At 40.1% G+C, this 22,045-nt stretch overlaps 1 protein-coding gene across 1 annotated transcript in view; it reads right to left on the minus strand.

Moving 5' to 3' along the window:
• LOC104291437 (protocadherin alpha-C2-like) overlaps positions 1-22,045 on the minus strand; it is a 49,609-nt gene that overhangs the window by 19,596 nt on the left and 7,968 nt on the right. Inside the window, exons 3-4 of the mRNA XM_009890670.1 lie at positions 17,017-17,065; positions 14,544-14,642 (exon numbers count right to left, since the gene is read on the minus strand). Of these exons, the coding sequence (XP_009888972.1) occupies positions 14,544-14,642; positions 17,017-17,065 (148 nt within the window). The remainder of the gene's footprint in view (positions 1-14,543; positions 14,643-17,016; positions 17,066-22,045) is intronic.

A 22,045-nucleotide genomic window follows, 5' to 3' on the forward strand; every position in this document is an offset into this window, starting at 1 on the left:
TTTTAGTGGATATGACAGTTTCTTTTCTTCACAGGCTCTGTTCTTTCTGCAGTGGTATTACTACATTTGATGGCCATCTGCATTTCAGTAGTTTCAGGAACTTCACAGTGGATTCTGTTTTGACTTCAGCATGCTTTTAGAAATATATTCTTCGAGGGCATGGGAAGGGCAGGAAGAGCCCACGATGAGTTCTCCCTCCTCTCTTGTTAATATGCTCATGCAGCACTGCAACCATGTGCAAGGCTTGCTCTGCCTTCTATGATCAATTCCAAGCAATAGTGTCTCATGGTTAGTGGGCTTCTTCTCAACAGCCTACAATTGCCCACCAGCCATTAAATAGTTTAGCTATTAAATAGTTAGCTAATACAACACAAGCATTTGGTCATGTTTTCCAATCCAATATTGCTGCTTATCAGTATCGCTGCTTATATTGCAGCTGGCAGCACAATCCATCTGAAATGGAATTCGTCATTGATCAAGTAAACTGGCTGCACATTCAGCAGCTTCATGCCTGGTATCTCTTACTGACTGGCATATCTACTAAACGTGTCTGGGTCTGCTAAAATCACACCATACGTCTCATCTTCACTGTAAGTTTTCACATCACCAGGTGGATTCTTGTACCTAGTTCTTCTTAGGCTGAGTAGCCTACACAAACCTCTTCAGGCAGATCAGCTCCCTGAACCAGCTAACTGTATAGTCAGAGGAGAAACAATGACAATTTGAGAGAGGAATGGAATGTATGGTAGGAACTAAAAGAAAAAGCAAAACCAGAAATCCCAGACTTAGACTGGTATAAGCTGATTTGGACCTACACAAAGCCCATCCATTTAGTCCACATGCAAACTCTCCCCTGATACAAGCCTCGCTTATCTTGCCTGCCAACCACCTCCATATTTCTTCGAATACAACCTGGGTAAGAGCAAGGAAGTATACCATTGTTCTGAAGTTGAAAACTGACTCTTTTTTAAATTAAAATTGCTTGCAGTAACACAGGTAGGACTATAAACATCAGGACAGAGATCAGCTTCCTAGTGCTTCCTCCAAACTTTGCTTTGTGCAGGAAAAGAAGAGTAGCAGCAAAAATCTGTCATGCTCATGATATCGCTGTGCTTTGTAGGGATTTTTCTTTTGGTTTCCTAGCAACTCTGCAGGCCAACTTGGCAGTGATTTTGTACTGAGCACTAGTTAACCTAGGGTTGTTGCAGCTCTTCTTAAAGAGATACTTTAGACTCTTAACTGCCTTTCTCTCCTTTAACGCAAAAATGGAGTACACTCTAAGGCTGCCTGGAAGATTAGTATGAAGCAGGAAGAAACACCTGCATTTCACTTTTACCCACATTCCATCCTCTGATGATTTTTTACCCCTCATGAAGGAACTTTGGAGAGTTCTTAAACCAGTATTTAATTCAAATTAATCAAGGGAAAAAAACACACAGAAAGGAGAATCCACAGATTAGAGTGAAGTTGTTATCAAAGATCTTCAGCTAGGGCTAACCTCACATCATAGCTATTAAGGACCCACATGCAGTTTCTACAATGTCTGTCACAAACACTTGCCAGCTGGGAATGGGAAAAAGCAAAATACAAGGCCAGAATAAGGAGATTAATTGTAAACCTTTATAAGGATTAAGCTTTAAAAATTATATTTGACATATAATTTGAAGATTCATAAAAATACATCAAGAAATAAACAATCATAACACCAGTATTGATGGCTGGGAATATATTTCCCACTGAGAACAGCTACAAGGCTGGCAGAAGTGCTCTGAGCTTCCCATCATGCTGTCTAGCCAACACACCTCAGAAAAGATCAGAAGCTGACCTGCACGGATTTAGTCTGCATGACCCACTGGCCTCCCTGCCAGGGCTGCCAATTAGTTTCAGTTGTGATAATGTTTTCTCTGATGTGGTAAATTGCCTGTGGGGAACTGGATTAGGACCCCCAAATTACTTTGCCTGTCAACCCAGAAGTAACTAGTTCTCTTTCCCATTAATAGGTCTTCTAGGTAGGTTTAGCTGTAATTTGAAAGTCTGTACACTGAGATGAATATACTGATTTGCAGCATGGAACAACAGAAACGTGATTTATTCTATTTCCAAACTTCACTGCTGAAAATAGTTTTACTATGTAACCACATCTGCACTCTTCACAGGAGTAAAGACAAGGATCCAGAGGGGACCACACTGTGTGTGGTCCTTGTGAAACTCTGTAACCTTTCTTGCCCCACAGGAAGTAAGCTCAATTAAATGCAAAAGGTGATGTTCATCATGGTGGTTTATTTCTCCCAACTGCAGTGAAGTCTGGGAATAACTGAGGCAGATAATCTGACACTAATATTATTCATTTATTTTAATTCTTCTGTTTTCAGCTACACATGTGGGAGACTCTGCTACCTACTTAGCATAAATTTGCAGCAAGATAATAATATACCAAGAACAGGTAATTTTTGCCATAAAGAGATGACATTTTAAGTGATAAGCAGAGAGAATGAATCCCTTGGAAACCTAACGAGTAGTGTGGTGCTATCACACTACTCCTGCTGATAGTCTATGCGTGCCATAGTTGTAGGTTACTTCTTTGGGTGAGCTTATCCTCTACACGTGACTGAATACCTTTGACTCCAGACATTTGGAAAGGGCACCGTTTACCATTACAGTCTGTCTGCTTATGCTGTCTAAGATGAAATGGTATATTGAACACTGAAGACAAAGTATTCAGTTATTGTAGTTATTAATTCTGATCACTGAAACGCCACTATAGGCATGCAAGTTAATTTACCACTAAAATGACAGCCTCTTGTTCCTGGGAGCATCCAGGATCATGGAAAAGTAATACAGTCTGAGATAGTGTAAAACTGAGAGCAGGAGGGAGAGGAATGGAATTTGCAACTGCAGATCCTGAGATGTGTTTAATGTGTAATGTTCCTTGGTAATGAAAAATCCAGTTTGGATTTTCTGTCTTAAAATCAATGTTGTAAGGTCTGCAGGCAGTGTTTGAAGGAAACCTGGGGGAGGAATTGTTAATTGTGCATTTATTGTTATTATGATAATATTTTTCATACAGGTTTTGCCATTTTCCACTCACTACCTTTGTTCAAAACCCCTCTAATTTTATTGTAAGTCTGACAATATTCTGTTCTTCCTTAAAGCCGAGCTGCCATATTCAAGTGATTATATGCAACAAAAATATCAGAAAATTGAATCAAGAACTAAAGAAGGTTCAGGACTTTTCTGATTGTTTTTTAGATCAGTCTGTGGTTTCTTGATTTCCAAGTGCCTCCCAATGTATTAAAAATCTGAATGTGAAATTTCTGCTGAAATTACCAGACCAGAGCTTGCCTCTTAGAAATAACTAGGTATTTCTTTCTCAAGGTTTGAATAACCTAGCTAGAATAAGCAATCCACAGGACCGGGCACTAGGCCAAGGGGGTGTGATTACAGGATAAGAAGGTATAACCTAAGGCAAAATCCCTCAGCCAGATCTAGTAACTACAGGGACAAATGCAGAGAGGGAAGGGCAGGGGACCTCTCTTGCCATTAATTGTCTAAGTGAGCCTAAGGAGATTAGCTGCACAATTAGGTATTTAATCAGTGCCACTCCCAGCCTGTCTTGTGTGTGCTTCAGTATTACATGCCTGAAATCTGACCTTTACAGGGAGACTGAACTCCCTTTGCATCCCCTCAAATCCCACTCCACTTCATGCAACAGCTCCAAGAGAGCCTGTGAATCCAGTGGCACAGGATTTGCTTGCCAGCCAACAAATCTGGCTTGCTTTTTCAAGAGCCCCTTTTGTTAACAGTCAAAAAACCAAAGCATGGCAGGCAGGCGCAAGATAGAACTGGGCCACTGACAACAGCAAATGAAGCACTCGCTCTGTTCCTAATAACAAACAACCAAAATACAAGCAATTTAATTTCATCACCTTCAAACCACTACCAGTGAATTCCGTTCCAGCTCCAGCCTCCTTGACAGCGGTTGGTATGGGATGAACTGCTGCTGTTAACAGTTTTGCTCTGGTCAGTGCTTGGTATCTGATCTCAGCACCGGGTGCTGAGGTGGGGCGTGCAGGCTCTGCACAAGGTCCCACCGGCTGCACCAAGTCTCCCCTGCATCGCTGAACCTGTCCTATCTACCTGTGCAAATAGAAGCAGCACACTATTTTTCTCAGCATAAACACATAGAAACAGTTTCCACAAGACCACACAGGGTTTGTGGGTTTTGTTTTCTTCCTAATCAACCCATTTATTTTGCTAGCTTAGTGTGCATGCTAAGAGGGGATGCTTTTAGGGATGGGTGACTGTAATTATACAAGACAAGAGCAGAGAAGCTGCCCTCAGATTCATTCCCTCCACAGCCAGAGCCTTGATTTTCTGAGAATTAAATCCCCATAATGAAGGAGATGCCTTTGTGTGCTGCTGTTACCCTTTTACATCTCTCATTACACCCTCTGATTGCACACAAGTAATGATTGAATGAATTCAGAGTTTAGCTCTCAAAATAAATTCAGCATCTCTAGGTCCCATTACATAAATAGTCAGAATGTGTGCTGGAAAAATATGCACAGTATTGCAGTACTGCTTTCTCTGCTTTGTGCAGCCCAGTTCTCTCCTGGCAGTCCTATCAAAGCAAGGGTACAGCCAAGATCTCAGAGGGGGTGCAAAAGAGAGAAACAATGGCCAAGAGGAATGTGAAGCAGCCTCTGCCCGCCTCTTTAAAAGCAGGGCTTGTGAGCTGCTCAAGGTCTGCCATCACAGTGGAACATAAAGGCTGAACCAATGAACAGCACAGTGTTCAGGAAGCCCGGATCTAAGGGGCTCTCTATGGCTCAAGCAGTCTGGAGGGGAGCAGGGAAGGATGCCCCGAAACAGGCTTACAGTTCAGTTATCCTTTGCTCACCCTCTGCTGCAATAAGAAAATTTTGGGCCAGATGGATGCCGATCCAGTCCTCAGCATGGCCATAGATCACTCTGTGTTAAGAATAATTTTAATTTTTCTGCACCTTGGTTTTTTTCTTTTTCAAACCAGGATAACGATCATTCCCTTTCCCTTGTGTTCCTAGACTTTGTCTGCCCTGCTCATGTACGCAGTAAGCTCCTTAAGGCAAAGCTTGTCTTCTGCTATTTGTACGGGCTCTGTGTAGTGCTATCTGACCTGAGAGGCACTGCCACACCACAACATTAATAACAGATGCTGAAGCGATGCCCGGTTACAAAAATAAACACATGAAAAATACATTCATGACCCTTGTGTACAGTAAAGTGCTGCACACAGGCAGACATCCATTAGAATAATATCACAGAGTGGTCTGTACTCCCTCATCCTCTTCTCTCCTTTCACCACTTGCAATATAGACACATTCCAGATCAAAATTTCTTAGAATTGCTCAGAACCTTCCTTATTTTATCCACCTATTCCGTATCAGAAATTAATTGTATATTGCAAGAGAGAATTGGGCTGAAATTCCTCTGATTCATTAATATAACAGGTGGTTTAAATGTTTGAGTATATTTTCTTTTAAGAAAATGTAAAAGAATAAAATTAAGCCTACAGCAGTAGAGAAAGAGAAAAAAAAAAACCAACACACACACACAAAAGGGAGGCACAAGGCACAACAGGGAGAAATAAAGCAGCTGTAAGCTCATGTGGAAACAATTTGATTACCATCAATTCCCTGAAGTACTGACCAGATAAACACTTGTTTAGGTTATAAGTTCTGACAAGATCTCATTGCAAGGTAGCACAGTTGCAAGTGAGTAATTTTTCTATTTATTTATTGAAACCTCTTAGAAAATAATAGAGATGGGAATCAAAATCTCTGTCTTCTGTGTAACTACAGAATATTACCAGTAGGCATGCACGGCAAACTCACAGGTATTGTTACCAAGATCACAAAGAAGCACATGCCTAGAGCAACAGACAAGTGAAACAGGTGCTTAGATTTGAAAATACGGACTTTATTTTAATTACAAGATAATTTCCTACCAGTTGTCTAGGAACCAATCGATCATCTGGCAAATCTATTTTTTTGTAAGAAGTGTTGTTATCATCTCCCCCTCCCTTTTGCTCAGTTACAGCATTATTTGGGATATGTCTGACTTCTGGATGGTAGATTGTTAAGCATGGGAAACCTCCTAAACTAGCTGGAGTATTTGGTGCTTGATTCAAAAGAGTTAACAAACTATTGGCCATTACAGACATAACAAAGTTAACCTTAATCAAAATCAGGTACTTTTCAAGAGATGTTACTTTGTTCTTAAAGAAAAGAGTAGAGTTAGTAACAGCTGTCAAATGAGAAACATTTTTAGGAGCAACTGTAGCTTCCATTTTGAGGAAGCAAAGAGATTATTGCATGAAAAGATTAATTAAGTAGGCAAGGAGTTATTGTCATTAAACTTTCTCCTAGCACCTATATACAGAAATTATAGCCAGCTCAACTGCTTGTGTAAAATCTCTTATTTCATCACTCCTTAAAATGACAAAGTCTTGAGCTGCAGCAGCTTTTGTCCACAGTTTGGGAACACCTCCTTTATATTACTCAGTCACAGCAAACCACTAGCCTTTTGCACCCGTTACTCTTATTTTATGCTAGGTTTTAGACATTTTGCAGGTTTCCTGTGTTATAAGTATCTCAGCTGTAGCTATCAGTCTCACATGAACCTTCAAGAAATCTGCATTGGAAAAATCAACCCCCATGGAGACCAGAAGCTGGACATGGTCATCTTCGCTTTGGCAAATTCAACAACTGGCTCTAGTCCAGGACAAATACGGCCCTAATCTAAATGGAAGGGCTGCACATGCACAGGGACCTGACTAAATGACAAGATGCACAAATGCATTCTGCTTTGCCTGGGGCTAATGAGAAAGGTTAATTCCTCTAACACATCTTTGCAGCAGGTGGAATCAAGAATTCTCCACAGTATCTGAAGACATGAACTCTTTGAAAACCTTTCTCTTTCATAGTCAAAATGAAGACAAAGACTTTGTCAAATATATCAAGACAAACAGACCACACAACTTGGAAGTTTCCAGCATGATGAGTCCTTTTTTTCCCCCTTACACTAAGTCTTCAAGGACTAAGGTATCACAGACTATTAAATCTCTCATCCATGTCATCTAATTTACTTGGTAGACTCCACTGAAAAATAATGGTCCCCATAATAAAGATCACAAATGCTATTTCAGGTCAGTCATGGGTTTTCTGGAGCTAAGAGGAAAATAACAAAATAACAGAAAGTAAATTTAAGAGTAGCCAAATCATGACTGCAGTTTCCGTATAATATATCTTCCCCTCCTTTCTTTGCCCACTCAGCTGAACGGAAATCTAAATTAACCTATTAATTTTCCTAGTCCTGGCTGCAAATGCTGAAAGCTCAAACTGCTGGTTCAACTATAGTTTGTATGTGGTGAAGCATACAAGTTCCTGGTCAGAACAGTCCTTAGCTTTTAAAAAATAGTAATCAGTATGTCAAGCTGCATCTGTCATAAAAATATATACATTTTTGACGTGTTCTTCTGAAAAATCTTTCTGACTTCAAAATGCTTTTCTTCAGCCCAAGCAGCACCTGAAATTCTCAGCCCTCTCCAGCTTCCATCAGGCTGTCAGTAATGAGAAGCATTTACCGCAGAAAATTCTTAGTTCAGTGTGAAATATTGAAAAGGTGATGTGTGGCCAAGACAGTAATCTACATTTCAGCATTCCTGGAATAACAACACAGTGGGGAGACACAGTGGAGAGATGAACAGGAAGAGACCAGAGTTGTTAGATGAAAGGAATAAACACGTTTTGAAGAGAAAAAGGGAAGAGAGAGGTGCATACTTGGCAAACCATATGGGTAACAGGAAAGAGGTGAAAATGGAGGAAACAGAATTGGAAAGCCAAGACCAGGAAGTATAGAGGGAGCATCCTGGGAATAAAGTGTACTGGGAGTTGGGGCAAAACTGAGGACTGTGCATCACATTGAAGGTCTCAGCAACTAGGTGGAATTAACTCGAGAATTCAATGACCAAGGTCAAACCATGAGATAAAAGAATGGGATTTAGCCTTATATGGTCCTTGCAGATTATTTCTATTTCAGTACATAGTCACTGCTCTGCATCTACATGTGAAAGCTGGCACGATTTCCTTCTCCAGTCTCTACTGAGCTGGTAGAGATACTGCAGCTTTAATAAATTATTTCAGTGTGCTTTATGGGGATGATTTTTTCCATTATTAAAAGAGGCTGTGAACCAAATCTCTATGATACTTTACTATGTACGCTTAGGAACTAGTTAAACTGCTTATGACCTTCATTTTGGAGATTTATGAAATCACTGATTTGAAGACTAATTTTCATGAGAAACATTAATAACTTGGCTGGTCCTTATTTTCTCCTTTAAAAATATTACACTTATTAACACAGTCTTTCTTAGACTACTTAGGGTATGGTTCTTAGGGCTGGTATTTTGATATGTAGGTATTTCTGGTTTTGAAAGCTGGAATGACAAAATTCCATAGAAAATTGGTTAATAATGAAAATAAATATAGAAGATACAAATGTGCACAGCTGCATTTTCTAGCTCCTTCCATTTTAAACAGCTGCAGCATTCTGTAATGAACCAAGATCCCAGTTTTGCATTCTGGGTTGCTAATTAGTTATTATCTTTTATACCTTTAACCAATGAACTGCTAAAGCTAAGCAGACTAGTGCTCTCTGCTGTTATTTGTAAATTAACCTTTAACAGTCTCAAAGAAGCAGCACTTTCAGCCCCTGCCCATTCTTCGCAGTGACTGGTCTTAATTAGACCCTTTTTCTGTAGATAAGGAAGGTCATTTGAAGAAGGTGAATAGAAACTCACTGACATTTAGGAAGAAATTGTTCTCCATTTACAAGGACAGTGTAAAGCTATATCTTATGAAATACACAATACCTGAGGTCTGATAACTCTCAGAGTTATTTTCTTAGGCTCTTTCTCTTTAAACTGAGTTTTTAGAAAAATACTTCAGAGCCCAAAAGCCTTGTGATAGGACTGTGGGCCCCCCTGTGAGCTTTCACTGGAGTGTTACGCCTGCTGAATTTCCAGAACAGTGTCTGTTCCAACAGTGAAAGAGTCAACCTGAAAAAAGAAATCAATCATTCCTACTGTGCTGATGTTAAATTAACTCAAAGACACAAAGAGATCAAATGATTATTCCACGAAAAGAACAACTATCTGCAGTACGGCTTTCTGTCCCCCTCATCACAATCTATTACCCAATCTCAGTGTGCCAATCTTCTTTCCAGTGACCTATGCTCAGTAGCCACTTAAGAGTCTACGCTGTGCCATTCCCAATGCTATCTGCCTCCTGTAGATCTTCGAGCATCCTTTTCCAATCGTTTTCCTCTACCAGATCATCTGTGCTCGTCTTCCTATTCCAAGATTTTTCCTGGTGTTCCACCTCCATGTCCTTGGATTTCTCTGCTCAGATCTCTCCTGCTTACACTAATGTCCTGTATCTCATCTGAGCCCTTCTCATATTGTTCTGTTGGAAGAAAGTGTCTCTTACAAACTCTTATTCAAGTAGGATTTACTTGCTTGACATACAAAACAGCTTGTGAAATACAGAATTGCGTATACCACAACTTACACTAGATAATTATAGTAATTTATTCTCCTATCAAGGCATTATTGGTCATTTTTATTAAAATCCACACAAGCATCCCCTTTCCCTTTCTTCACAGCTTTCCCCACAGTCATTCCATTCACAACACTCTACCCCAAATCAGCAGCGTAAAACTTACTAGGAAGACTGAGTTTACCTTTCAGATAATTATGCTTATTTGCCATATTCATAGTTGCTTCTCATTTAATTTTCAGTATTCATCACTTATTCTACAGCCCACACCCCATTGATGGGCCTCTTCTGCATTCCAGCTGATTGCAGCAGGAACTATCCTCTGAGAGCAACATAAATCTATTCCAGAGCAACTGTAATTCCCGGCATAGAACCTAAGATTCTCTGCAGTCATTCAGTACAGACTGAGAGTATATGTGCATGGAATATCCCTAGCTACCATGGAATGTGTAAAAAGGTCACAGTTAGGCAGGAGGTAAGGAACAGCAGGAAAAATGGCATAAAGAGAGGAAAGCTGCAATAGACAAAATTCAGAGGACAAACACTGAGCCAGGCTTGGGGTGATGGAAAAGAAGGAGCTATATACATCTTTGTATAAAGATTTTATATATATACACAAATGCATATATATATAAAATATATGTACACATACATATATAGCACATAGAATCCTCTTCAGATGTAGAGTTGATCTCTGGGTTTCTTGGTTATAATATTCTCCTGCCTTTTCAAGCAGCTATGAAACCCACAGCTAACCTGTCTCTCCTGCTTATTTCTCTTAAGGAATAGCAGCCAACATTATTCCGGCTGTTTATTTGGCCAGTTCAAGGGATAAACATATGCACCACGAATGTCAAGCATGGAGAACTGCCCATGTTGAGGTCAGTAGATTCTCAAACAATATAAGTGCTTTTTTCATAAGAGTGCTTTAAAAAACAAGGCTACCACTCTTCCCCAGCTAATCACACGGGAAAAGGAAAGAAAAATGACAGATATATTTAGAAGAATATTACCGCTGCAGAATTAGAAGCATAAAATTAGCATATTTTAGGATTGCATTTGCCTATGTGACCTTAATTCAGTCCCTTGTGCATATTCGGGAGGCTAGACACTGAAATCCTAGCTTTCTTGAAGTCAGTGGGCTATTTGCCATGGACTTCAGAGATGCCAGTATTTCACCCACAGTCCTCACCTTCATGCTTCCAAATTTCAAATGCAGGTTTTTTCCATGAGGTCCCTTCCTCTTTTGTTTACAGACTTGTCTGAATGGAAGTATTTTTTTCCTCTATATGCTGTGTGTGGCCCACTGCCTTATTTACTGCACACATATAAAGACTATACTGAATAGAAAAATTAAAAATCCTCATGGCTGTTTTTCATCACAAAACCTTATCATTCTCCTGACTCTTATATGCACTATGAATGCATCTTTAGACTGTTTTGTGAAGCACTTGCAGTACCAGTTCTGTTTTGTAGACTGGAACCTGGAGCACAGAAAAGTAATACAGATTTGCCTAATGCCCACTAATTCTAAGCTCTGAACTATGCATAGGTCTGATTTATTCAGAATCTTCAGTGTTGTGTGTTTAGAGCAAAAGTTTCTGTTCATCTTAGTTTCTATCATGAGGTCCCACCATTTCTACAAAATAAACTCCATTTATTCCAAGTTAGGCATCCAGAAAACAAAGTTCAGTCAGATTAGTGGTCACCAATATGAAGTCTGATATAATTGCCAAATCCGTTGAAGGATATAGACTAGAATCCAGAAATCTGTCTGTGTTTCCTGAACTCACTACATAGCATGTGAGAGCTAAACCCAATACTATCCTCTACCCATATGGAGTTTGAGCCTTCTTGTCCCACCTCAATAGGAAGTATCCTGACTACAAACCTACAAACTATTGGAGTGGTGCATAAGAAAATGCAAAGCCAATAAAAAAATACCAGATCAAGATTCACTGTCCCCTGCATGGGTAAAATATGCAATAAAGTCAATAGGAGTGCTGGCAGCCAAATGAGGACCAGGTTTTGCTTGGGTAACACATATTCACTGAAACATCACATGATGTTCGAGTACAGCTATGCATTAGGAATTAAGGATTTACTGATTTAACACTTGACTTGTTCATCCTTCTTAAAGCAGTCCTATGACATCATCTTTGAATGTTCTTATTGATTAACTCTCTGAATCTGTCTCTGTGAGGCATCTCTACCCATGGCTTTTGTGGATTGTTAAATTAAATGAATAGTTTAGCAACACACTGATTGGGATTAATCAATTGACTAAAACAACTGCATGAAGAATGTGTGCACAGGACAGGCTTGGTAGTGGTTTCTGGTAATCAGAAGTCGAGACCTAGAGCTGCCACAGTATGTTGATGATAACAGAGATAACAAATAGCTTATCTAGGAGTTTATCTGGACCCAGATGCATTCTATTCATATGCAAATGATTTGTCAGGAGCAAGTGCATTTGTTGACTCAATTGACTGCAATTGACCACAATGAGTTGAATCTCTTCCGAAAAGCATCAGCTGTGTAAGTTAACCTGATGAAAAATATTACAGGTCTTGAACCTAAGCCATAGAAAGAAAGAAGCATTGAAAGAGGTATTTGTAGGAAACTGCAGATAGGATTCTAAAACAGTGGTAGTAAATTGCTGAAAATGTGATGCACGATGACATACTTAAGCTATGAGAACTAACACAATCATCAAGCCTAATCGAGATCTCCCTATGAATCGTCTGTTTGCTATTAAGAACTAGCGATATTCATAGCTTTTGCTTACAAAGAGTGAAGAACAGTATTACCTGAAACCCACTAAAAAAAAAAAAAAAAGCTAATTAATGTTATGTCAGGGTCACTAATCCCTTGGGAGTGGACAAAGATAAAACATATCGAGTCTTCATTGTACAGGAAAAAAAAAAATCATTTATGAGGAACCCAATTCACAAAAATTGGATTTAAAGGTAGCTCTAACTAGCGTGGATATTCCATAATGCAATTTGAATTAGTCACATTTTTCTATGTGGCAGAAAAATCTCCTGTTGCTGAAGGTATTTCTTATACTCTGTTTGAATACATTACTTAGAAATAAAAACCACAGAGAAACAATGATCTACAATGCTCATTCCAAGGGCCAGAGTGTTAGCCTTGGCACCTGGACTGTCACCTCTGCAGCTGCCCAGCTCCACAGGGCCTCCTGCCAGCTTCTCCTCTCACTATGCCTTACAGTGTTCTCCTACACAGCCACCAACGCACAGAGCAGCGTGAGTGACAGAGATGCATTCATTGCACAAAGTGCCTCATTGTGTGGTCATGGAGGGAAAGTGCAATAACAGGCAAGGGTTACTACTGCTCCTCAAACAAAGTGATGTTCAGGTTCCCAAAGTGATTCCAAAGTGATAAGACCAAAAATGAATAGCAGGGAGGAGTCCAAATAGGTACAGGGCTCTGGGACCCAAATATCAATGGATGTCCTCAGAAGACAGGACTATCCTACCTTTGCATTTACATTCATGTACTTAGAAATCTGCACTACCAGCAAGCAAACATCTGGGTGAATATTTGCATCTGTACTGAACTCAGAATAAGGTAATACACTAAACGCTCAGTCAAGGATGATTAGTGCAGCTGAAAGCCTGAGGGAACACCTTGCAAAGGTCAGAGTGTACTTGTGGTGACATTTTCAAATGCAAGCTCAACAGTTATGCACCCTTCATAACATGCGCAAACTGTGTCTTCCTGCAAAGCCTGCCACAGAAGGAGGAGCACACGAAAAACCAGATAATTATAGCCTAGGGGCCCATTATATATTCTATTAATTTCCAAATCTGTTTCTGCAGAGAAGCCTTCTGCAACACCAATGCAGGTTTTGCTGGGCACCATTAATTCATGGATATGTTGTAACTGTGACTGAAAATCCTGAAGTTGTTCCTCAGCCCTTTATTCAGGTAAAATTCCCATTTAAGCCAAGGGAAAGTTTTGCATCAAAAAATATTAAATAAAACAGGTCTCACATCTTTTCTGCTGGAGACCCCACTTCTTGACCTTTGACTTGCCTCTGAGATATGAGCATCACTCCTCACTTGGATTTCTAGAGGGCTCACAATGCTCACAGAGCTGTCATACCAGGCTCACAATCCTACATAGGGCATCTGCTAAGTGGACAGCTTAGTTTGGACATGACTGAAACCACTGATCATACCAGTGACTGGCTGTTCCACTATGTCTTGATATTATTCCTGCTCCAACATAAAAACTGAGAATATTTTATTGACTGCACTGCAAAAGATACAGGTGATTTCCTTTTTTTTAACTCAATAAGGACCTTCTGCCAATTCTTACTGACTGCTGTGAAGTCATCAGTCAGTGACTGAGTAAATGAAGCTACATTCTAAAATGTATTTTTGGTCATTTATTTTGACAAGCCAGTGATAGTTTAGTTTCCATCATTGTGTACTAGTGAATGAAAATAGCTAACAACAAAAAAAAAGGTCTGATCTTACCACAAAAAAAGGAGAAGAGACATTGAAAAAGACTTACTGGGTTTGTAAAAATAACAAAGGGAGAATTCATAAGCTCCTACTCCAGTTTTACCTTTCTTTTGAAATGGAGGGGAAATCACCTCTAGACCCAAGAATGGGCATTTTAAACTGAATACACACAGCAGAACTGAAACCTTTCAGTACACAAACCAATAACCTCCAAAGGCAGGGCAAAAGCTGGGATCGAGGACTCTAAATCTCCAGTGCTCATCCCCAACTGAGTAAAGAAAAAGATGTATTTTATGCCCGATTATTCCATTCTATTTAGATTCCATAATTTAATGTACAAGAACTTCACTCAGAGACACAAAACAGAAGAAAAACTAAGATGGAAGCATTTGGAGGTCTACTTCAGTTAACATTAGTTCTGTGCATACGTTCTGGATTTTCACACGCTTACCTGTAGTAGCACTGGAAACTGTTGGCCACTGCTGATCAGGCCCCCCTGGTCCTCCACGTAGGATTCCTGCCTCCTCCACATGCACAGCACTGAATAAGCATATATAATAGTTAGATTATACAGTTCCCCTCTGCCTTGGGCTTTATAACTTTTCCTTTCTTGCTACTCTTCAAAGGTCATAACTGTTTGTCGCTGTGCAACTACTACTATAGTATGGCATGATGCTAACAAATTCTTCTGGAGCATTGGAGAACTAGCTGTTTTGACTTGCAAAAAATATCTTGGATTATTCACTAAAACACAGTTGTGGCATAATTTGTCAAACATACCTGCAGGACACTTTGCTTTCATTGACTGAAGTCACTAACAAGGAAGTTACACACCTTCTTTGCTGTTATGCTGTATAAGCATTAAAGCAAATAATAAAAAGGTTTTGGAGTTAGTTCTGAGCTTCGGCCATTATGCTGTTTTAGCAGATCCCACTTTCCTGGGTTACTGCATGCTTCTTGTGAGCAATTATGAGAAATACATTTTTCTCAAATGCACAACCTAACACAGCAAATTTTAGTGTCACATCATGAGCATTTGGCCTTGAAAACACTAATTTGGGTATTAGCCAGCACCTTACATGGAAGGAAAAAAAAAAAATCTGCTACTTTTAATGCACAACTAGACATGTATTTGTGTGCAATTCCTTAGAGAAATGGGATTCTGTGACTGTGTCCCTGTCTCTGCTCATCTGCTTCTCATCTCCCTTCCACTCTCACACTTGAACTTAACCAAATACCACAGATATCAAGGGTCCTACGGATACCAAATTTCTACAAGTTCTATTAAAAATCAGCATTTAACGAAAATCATCAGCTGGGCAGGTCACACAGGCTCAGATTTCAGGTAAGGATGGGGGCTGTCGATGTGAGAGAACAGAGGAACAGATCCAGTTTCCCAGAAAGGCTTCATTAGCTCCCCTGCTTGTGGGATGAATTGCTTTAAATGAGCTCTGACTTTTCATTAATTGTAATTTCAGGCAGGATCTTGCACTCTATATAGAAAGGAATGTGGATCTACAGGATCACATTTGAAATACACAGGAGCCTGACTCTGAGGACCAGTAGATAAGGTAGATAAGATGCTCAGGTAGGCAGGAGAATTCCTGCTTCAGGATCCTGCTCCCCTGTTTATTCATTTTGTAGTAAGCAGTCAGGGATTAAAAAAAATAAAATAATAACAGCAGGAACATAAAAGAAAGAAACCAGTTTGCCCAACAGGCCACAGAATCAAGCTTGCTCTTTCTTCCTTTCCTTCTGGTCCTTGAGGTTTAGGTTCCTTTTTACACAGCAGCCCAAAGTCAGCTGGAGAGGTACACTGTGCCTTCACCCACATGGAGCACAGTGTCAGGGACAGACAGTCTGAATCTGAGTTTTGGACTTCAACCTTATGAAGACTCTTCAGCCCTGTGAATAACGAATTAAAGGTGATGACTACAGTCCCATGGCAACAACAATTTTGGGAAAAGCATACCATCCTGCACTTTGTAGTCCCACTAGGAACTACTGCAGCCTTATAATTGCATCTAGACCTGTAAGGCAGTCTTACTAATCATGTAAGATTGCACCTGAATACACAGTTTTCCATTCTGCTCAGGAAGGGAGAGCAAAGATTTTATTTAGGCTTTACAAAACTAATTTTATTATAATCCCTTTTTTTTTCCCAGGTATGCTGAGTAGGCAAATTATAGCAGAGAGTGCTTGCAATGTTAGACAGAGGACTTTCAAAGATGTCTTAAGAGATTTGGACGCAGCCTCACTTTTCCTTCTTTAAAAACCGATCTCATATCTTCAAAATCTGCTTTGAACTGTGTTAATCAAATTATAGCAGAGAGTGCTTGCAATGTTAGACAGAGGACTTTCAAAGATGTCTTAAGAGATTTGGACGCAGCCTCACTTTTCCTTCTTTAAAAACCGATCTCATATCTTCAAAATCTGCTTTGAACTGTGTTAATCATCTTGATTATACCATGTGATTAATAAACCAACTGCAGGAGCAACATACTTTCATAGTAACGAAGAGACAATAAGATGGAAAGCGCATCAATGCCGCAGACAATCTATTGAAACATATCAGCGTAAATGATTACAGGGAGCTTTAAAGTAAACAAAAAGTGCATAATCATAGTTAAATAATTCAATAATCGGAACAATTATGCCTTGATAGTCAACGTATAAAAATGCAGAAGGTAAACACAAAAAAAGCACAGATCTATGGTAGTATAATAATAGCATGAGATGCAGTCAGACTGAAGCTGGAACACTTAGAGATTGGAAGTGACAGCAGCAGAACTCAGGTGGCTTTCCATCCCAGTGTACAGATTACCACCAGTCTAGGGCATCACAGGAGCCAGACAGCTTTGTCCTTTTCACAGAGGACAAAGACAGAATTCCCCCTTCATTGTGGGGAAACACAATACAAAAACCTGCCCTTAGGGATGCAGAGTAGCGCCAGTCAGGATTGGGGTGTTTTGGCTGTAGAAACAGAAGCCCAGGAAAATGTTGTTAATGCATGTTAAACGTGCTGAAAAGCATATGCATATGGCTAATTTAGTCAGGGGACTCTATATGGAGCTACTAAATTTTTGTGAACATTCAGAACGGTCAAATCCTTCTACAAATCTAAAAAAACTTTCAAACAGACACACAGAGAGTGTCTATGTAATAGAGAAACTTGTTTGCATGCCAAAGCCTTCGGCTTTTCCTCTGCTGGGGATTTTCTTATAGCAGGGGAACGGCTGCACTGAGAGTGGGAGGAAAGCCCCTTTGCTCTTTTTTTTTTTTTTTTCCCCTCAATTTGAGAGGTGCAGAGATGATCTCTGTGGAACGACATTTAATGCTGGAAAATGGTGGACAGTTATTTCATACGTTCCTCACCATTTGGGGTATAGGAAATAAAACCATCACAAATCCATAAAGCTCATTGTTTGTTTACCTGATAAGCTGAGGAAACTCAGTGCTCCTGCAATGAATAGCATCCGTCTGAGGGAGGACATATAAAATAGACCCCTCTGTGAAGGGGATATGTGGGGTCATCTGTCTGCTGTGAGGTTTCTGCTGGCATTTAGTGCACCACAGAGGACTGCACTACATTGTATCAGTATCAGATTTGCAGACTGCAGCAAGCCTTTTATCAAAGGCAGACGTGATCTTTTATAATATCAAGAACATTCTCCACATTCATGAGAGGGCAAAAAAGGTAGGAGGGGAAAATAGCCAGCAATACCCTTTGACCAACAAACCTCAGCATATGCTGACCTGCTCATAATGGCTTGCTAAATAAAGAGATAATGAAGAAATCCTCCGTTGATCAAAAATTGCTCCAGAAAATCTCTTTTGCATCGTCAGGGGACCATCACAATAATTTTCAACTATAGCAATGAATGCAAGCTCAGGTCCTTTAAAACTAAGCCCTCAGCACATAACAAGGTTATTTTTCAGAATTCTCAAGGGTTACTCTGTAGGTGATATCACAGTCAGTGTTTATCTTCAGGCACTTAAATTCAAAAGGAGAACATAGGTCCAGAAACATAATGGACTACACTCATTCCTGGTGTGTCTTGTACAGTGCCAAACACACAAATAATATATGACAGTAATGGTTTAATTCTCTTCAAGTTATTGGAGGCAGATCAGAAATGAATTTGGTTCCATCACTTGAAAGAGAAAAAGAAAGTGTTGAATGCTCTGAATTATTTAATGCCAACTCTTTCCTCTTGAGGTTTGGGGTATGCTTTTCCCTGGATCAATAGGTTTTATTCAAATAAATATGGAGCAATTACAACTTACACTATCACTCTATCACCATATTTCCCATGTCCAGCATCATTCAAGAGTAAGATGCTCTTGGATGATGCGCATCCCAGTATTCTTTATGATCTGAGTTAGACAAAAGGGAGGCAGCTGCTATTTGCAACCACACATTAAACATCTGTGCTAGCAATTTCATTCCCATTTAGCCCCCAGTTCTACAACATGCTCAGGTTCTGCTGAGTTTAGCAGAAAGTGACTTGACAAGGAACCCTTTATGCATGGTTCCAGTATTTTCTGATTCATTCTGTTTTGGCTCCAGTCCCAGGGATGCCAAAGCAACTCTAAAGTCAACCACGTAGTAACAGTCAATGAAAGAGGATACAAAATAATACACACTGATCAGACCCCCTCCTGAGTTTGCCTTTCTTGATGTACGAAGGGTGCTGACACCAGATGATTTGGCTTTTCCTCTGCTGGGGATTTTCTTATAGCAGCGGAACTGCCAGGCTCTGGGTGGGGGGAAAGTCCCTTTGCTCTTTTTTGCAATTTGAGAGGCGCAGGTTACTAATTTGTACTGCCTTACAAGCCGTGTGAGGAGGAGGAATCTTACCACTGTCCCAGGCAAAACACAGATGAAGTGAGATTACATCAAAAAGCTGGAAAAGTCTGACACGAGCTGGGTAGGATTGAGAAAAGAGGAAAATGGCCACTCACTCACAGTATATAGATTTTGGTTTTTCAGCTGAGAGCTCTCCAGCTCTTGGCTAGAAGACAAAAATCTATGTTCTGTTGCAGTGGGAACTTTCAAAGACCGTATCATAAATGGGTGATGATGGCAGGAGAAACTCATCAGTTAATTCATCATTCATTCACTCCACATGCATGGACCAACATCCACCTTGTCAACATAACAGAAAGAGCAGCAACTAGGAGATTGTAGTATTTTCAAAGGTTACTATCCAGAAGCCATGGCATCTTGTGGCTACTCTGAAACAGTTCTCTATTTGCCATTACTCTTCAGGCAGGGTTGTAGTGCTGCTCCCAGCAGGGCAGAAGAAAGAAGAAGGGGACAGGATCAGAAAAATATACTGTGGAAATGGAAAGATCTATTGCACACTTGACTTTCAGACACTTTCAGGAGTTGTTCTTTCTTTTGTTTTTAACTGTGAAAATTTCAATGTCTGGGACTTCTCTACTTTTTGAAGTCTTCACAGGAAAAAACGGTAGGAGCAGGCAGTTGGGCAGCAGTCTGCTTTTGTCCAGACCTGTTCTCACCCAATTTTACCGTGTGCACACTGCTCGACTGGGAGCTTTCAGACCTCAGCAAGAGACGCATGTTTGTCCCCAACATGTGTTATCACAAGTCAATGTCCTGCAACTGGCAAAATTGGTGAAATTCCAATTTTGCCAGTGTAACTGGCTTCCCCGTCTGTGCTGCTGCAGCCTGTAATTCTTTAAGATCCCCTGGGCATAAAAGAAAAGCTATTTCAATACACCTTTAAATGAGATTGGGCAATTAGGAGTGAGAAAAGCAAAAAAGTGTGACAAAAAAAAAAATTTGATACAAGTGACAGTATAGTAGAAGAGGCAAACCTGTTCAGTAATACCTTTCCCCAGTTCAGATGCATCAATGCTCCTTCTTATAGTTCCATCCGGCATTCACAGCCTGCATGTTTGTGTTGGCTTATATCTCTGGCTATGAACAGTCCACCTTTACAAGATCACCCACTGAAACCTGTCACACTGACATGTGCTGTCACAGAGCACACAATCACCATGTCATGACATGACGTGGCCCACCTCAAAGTAGAGCAGTGTCTTCAGCACAGTCCCAGGGGACAAGGAATCTGCACAGGAACTGTCAGTTGGCTCCTTTGCAAAGCCCTGTCACAGGCTTTGCTGTGAGAAATGTAGCCGTGTCATAAATCAATACCACCAGGACAAGGTACAGCTGGCCAGGAAGCATGAGTACAGAAAGGAAGCATGAGTACAGAGAGGAAGCACCAAGAGGAACACACACTCTGAAGTGGTCCAGATGCTTCCCAGTTGTATATCCCCACAATTTCACTACGTCACACAATGCTGATGAAGATATTACTGTTCCTTTTACCTCCCCAGCACGCAACTCATCACAAGACCCTGTTTATCACATGCCAGCCCATTCTACTAACTTTAAGGTAATATTAGTGTGCCATTTCCCTCAGAGCTCTTCGGAGGCTGTGTATCAAGACCAGTCATCCTGTCCTTACCACTCATCAGTGGAGGTGAGGGAAATCATATGATCCAGTACAGAAGAAATCAACCATTCCCTGTTTCTCCCATCACCTGCTTTTTTTCTGATTTAGTAACAGCATACATCATTATAGTTGTGAGATGAGTCAAAATCTATCCGGGTGCCTATAGAAGTGGTTGGGACTGCATCAGGTGAACATCTCATGCCAAGAGTCTGCTCCTGCTGGTTCTTCCAGGCACTAGGGTTACAGTCTGCCAACCACATAACCACAAGCATTAATGTCACTCGTCATAAACAACTAATCCAATTTGAAAGTCTAAAAACCGAAGTGAATGTATAATATAAAATGGACCTACCTCAGCACCTCAGTAGCAAAAAAGCTCATGCAAAATTTCACACAGTTGTTTGCAAAGTGTACAGCATGGGTTAATTTGAGAATCATTTCATTGGTTCACAGAGAATAAATTTAATTAAAAACACATTGTTACAAGCATTTTGCTCAGTCCTCTTTTTTAGCTAATACTTAAACACAGTAAGGATTTGTCCCTGGGATAGAAGGAATTTCTAAAATTTTTTAATGTTGTCCTGATCCTGTATTCATGAAAAATCAATACAAAGCCTCCCATTGACTTCAGTGGGTGTTAGAACAGTGCTTGGTTGAGGTAGCTAAGTGCGAATCAAACATTTACAAACATTTACCAGATGATGGGACTGCTAAAAGCATCCCACTCTATTCCTATTTCCACACAAGCACATGACAGAATGACATAAGGTATATTTATCAAATATATCCGCTTTGAAGCAATAATAAAAGCCTTTTAGAACCACTGACCGCATACAGTCCTGCTTATTTTCCAGTGACACGATGTTGACAGATATGGAGAAACAGAGACTTCTATTCCTGCTTTCCTTCTGTAAATGTTTAGAATTAATTTGATGTGGGAAACAAACTATTTATAGTCTAAATATGTGTTTATCATACAAGAAATCAGAATGGAAACTGGAAAAGGACGTAATTCAGCAGCCCAGAGATTGTCTTCCTGGCAGTGTTCATTTGCATTCCTAACTCTAAGAAAACTAAGGTGAAGGGAACAGGCAAGTGCTTCTGTAAAGTGTATTTAATGAGATCCAAGAGAAGAACTCCTCTGCTTAATATTGGATGCAAAGTTCTGCTGGCACAGCAGTAAGCATCAAACTGAGAGTCTGACTGGCCTGAAGCACAGAGCACTGTCCCTGCTTAGCAGAACAGGATTGGATACTGCCGCTCAACAAAAGAACAAACATTTATAGTTAACCTTTACAATGTCAGTGGGGCTGGAGAATTTCTTAAAGGCTTAAGTTCTTGAACTGAGATCATAAGATATTCCACCATTAATACCTTTAAAGCCTCTGTGAGAAGTCTCTTGGAAAGACTGTTCCAGACAACACTGTAGGTTTACTAGATTTAGACACTTCAAAACATGCTTGCG

Source organism: Charadrius vociferus, unplaced genomic scaffold, assembly GCF_000708025.1.
Source record: "Charadrius vociferus isolate BGI_N301 unplaced genomic scaffold, ASM70802v2 scaffold828, whole genome shotgun sequence".
NCBI classification, from domain to species: domain Eukaryota; kingdom Metazoa; phylum Chordata; class Aves; order Charadriiformes; family Charadriidae; genus Charadrius; species Charadrius vociferus.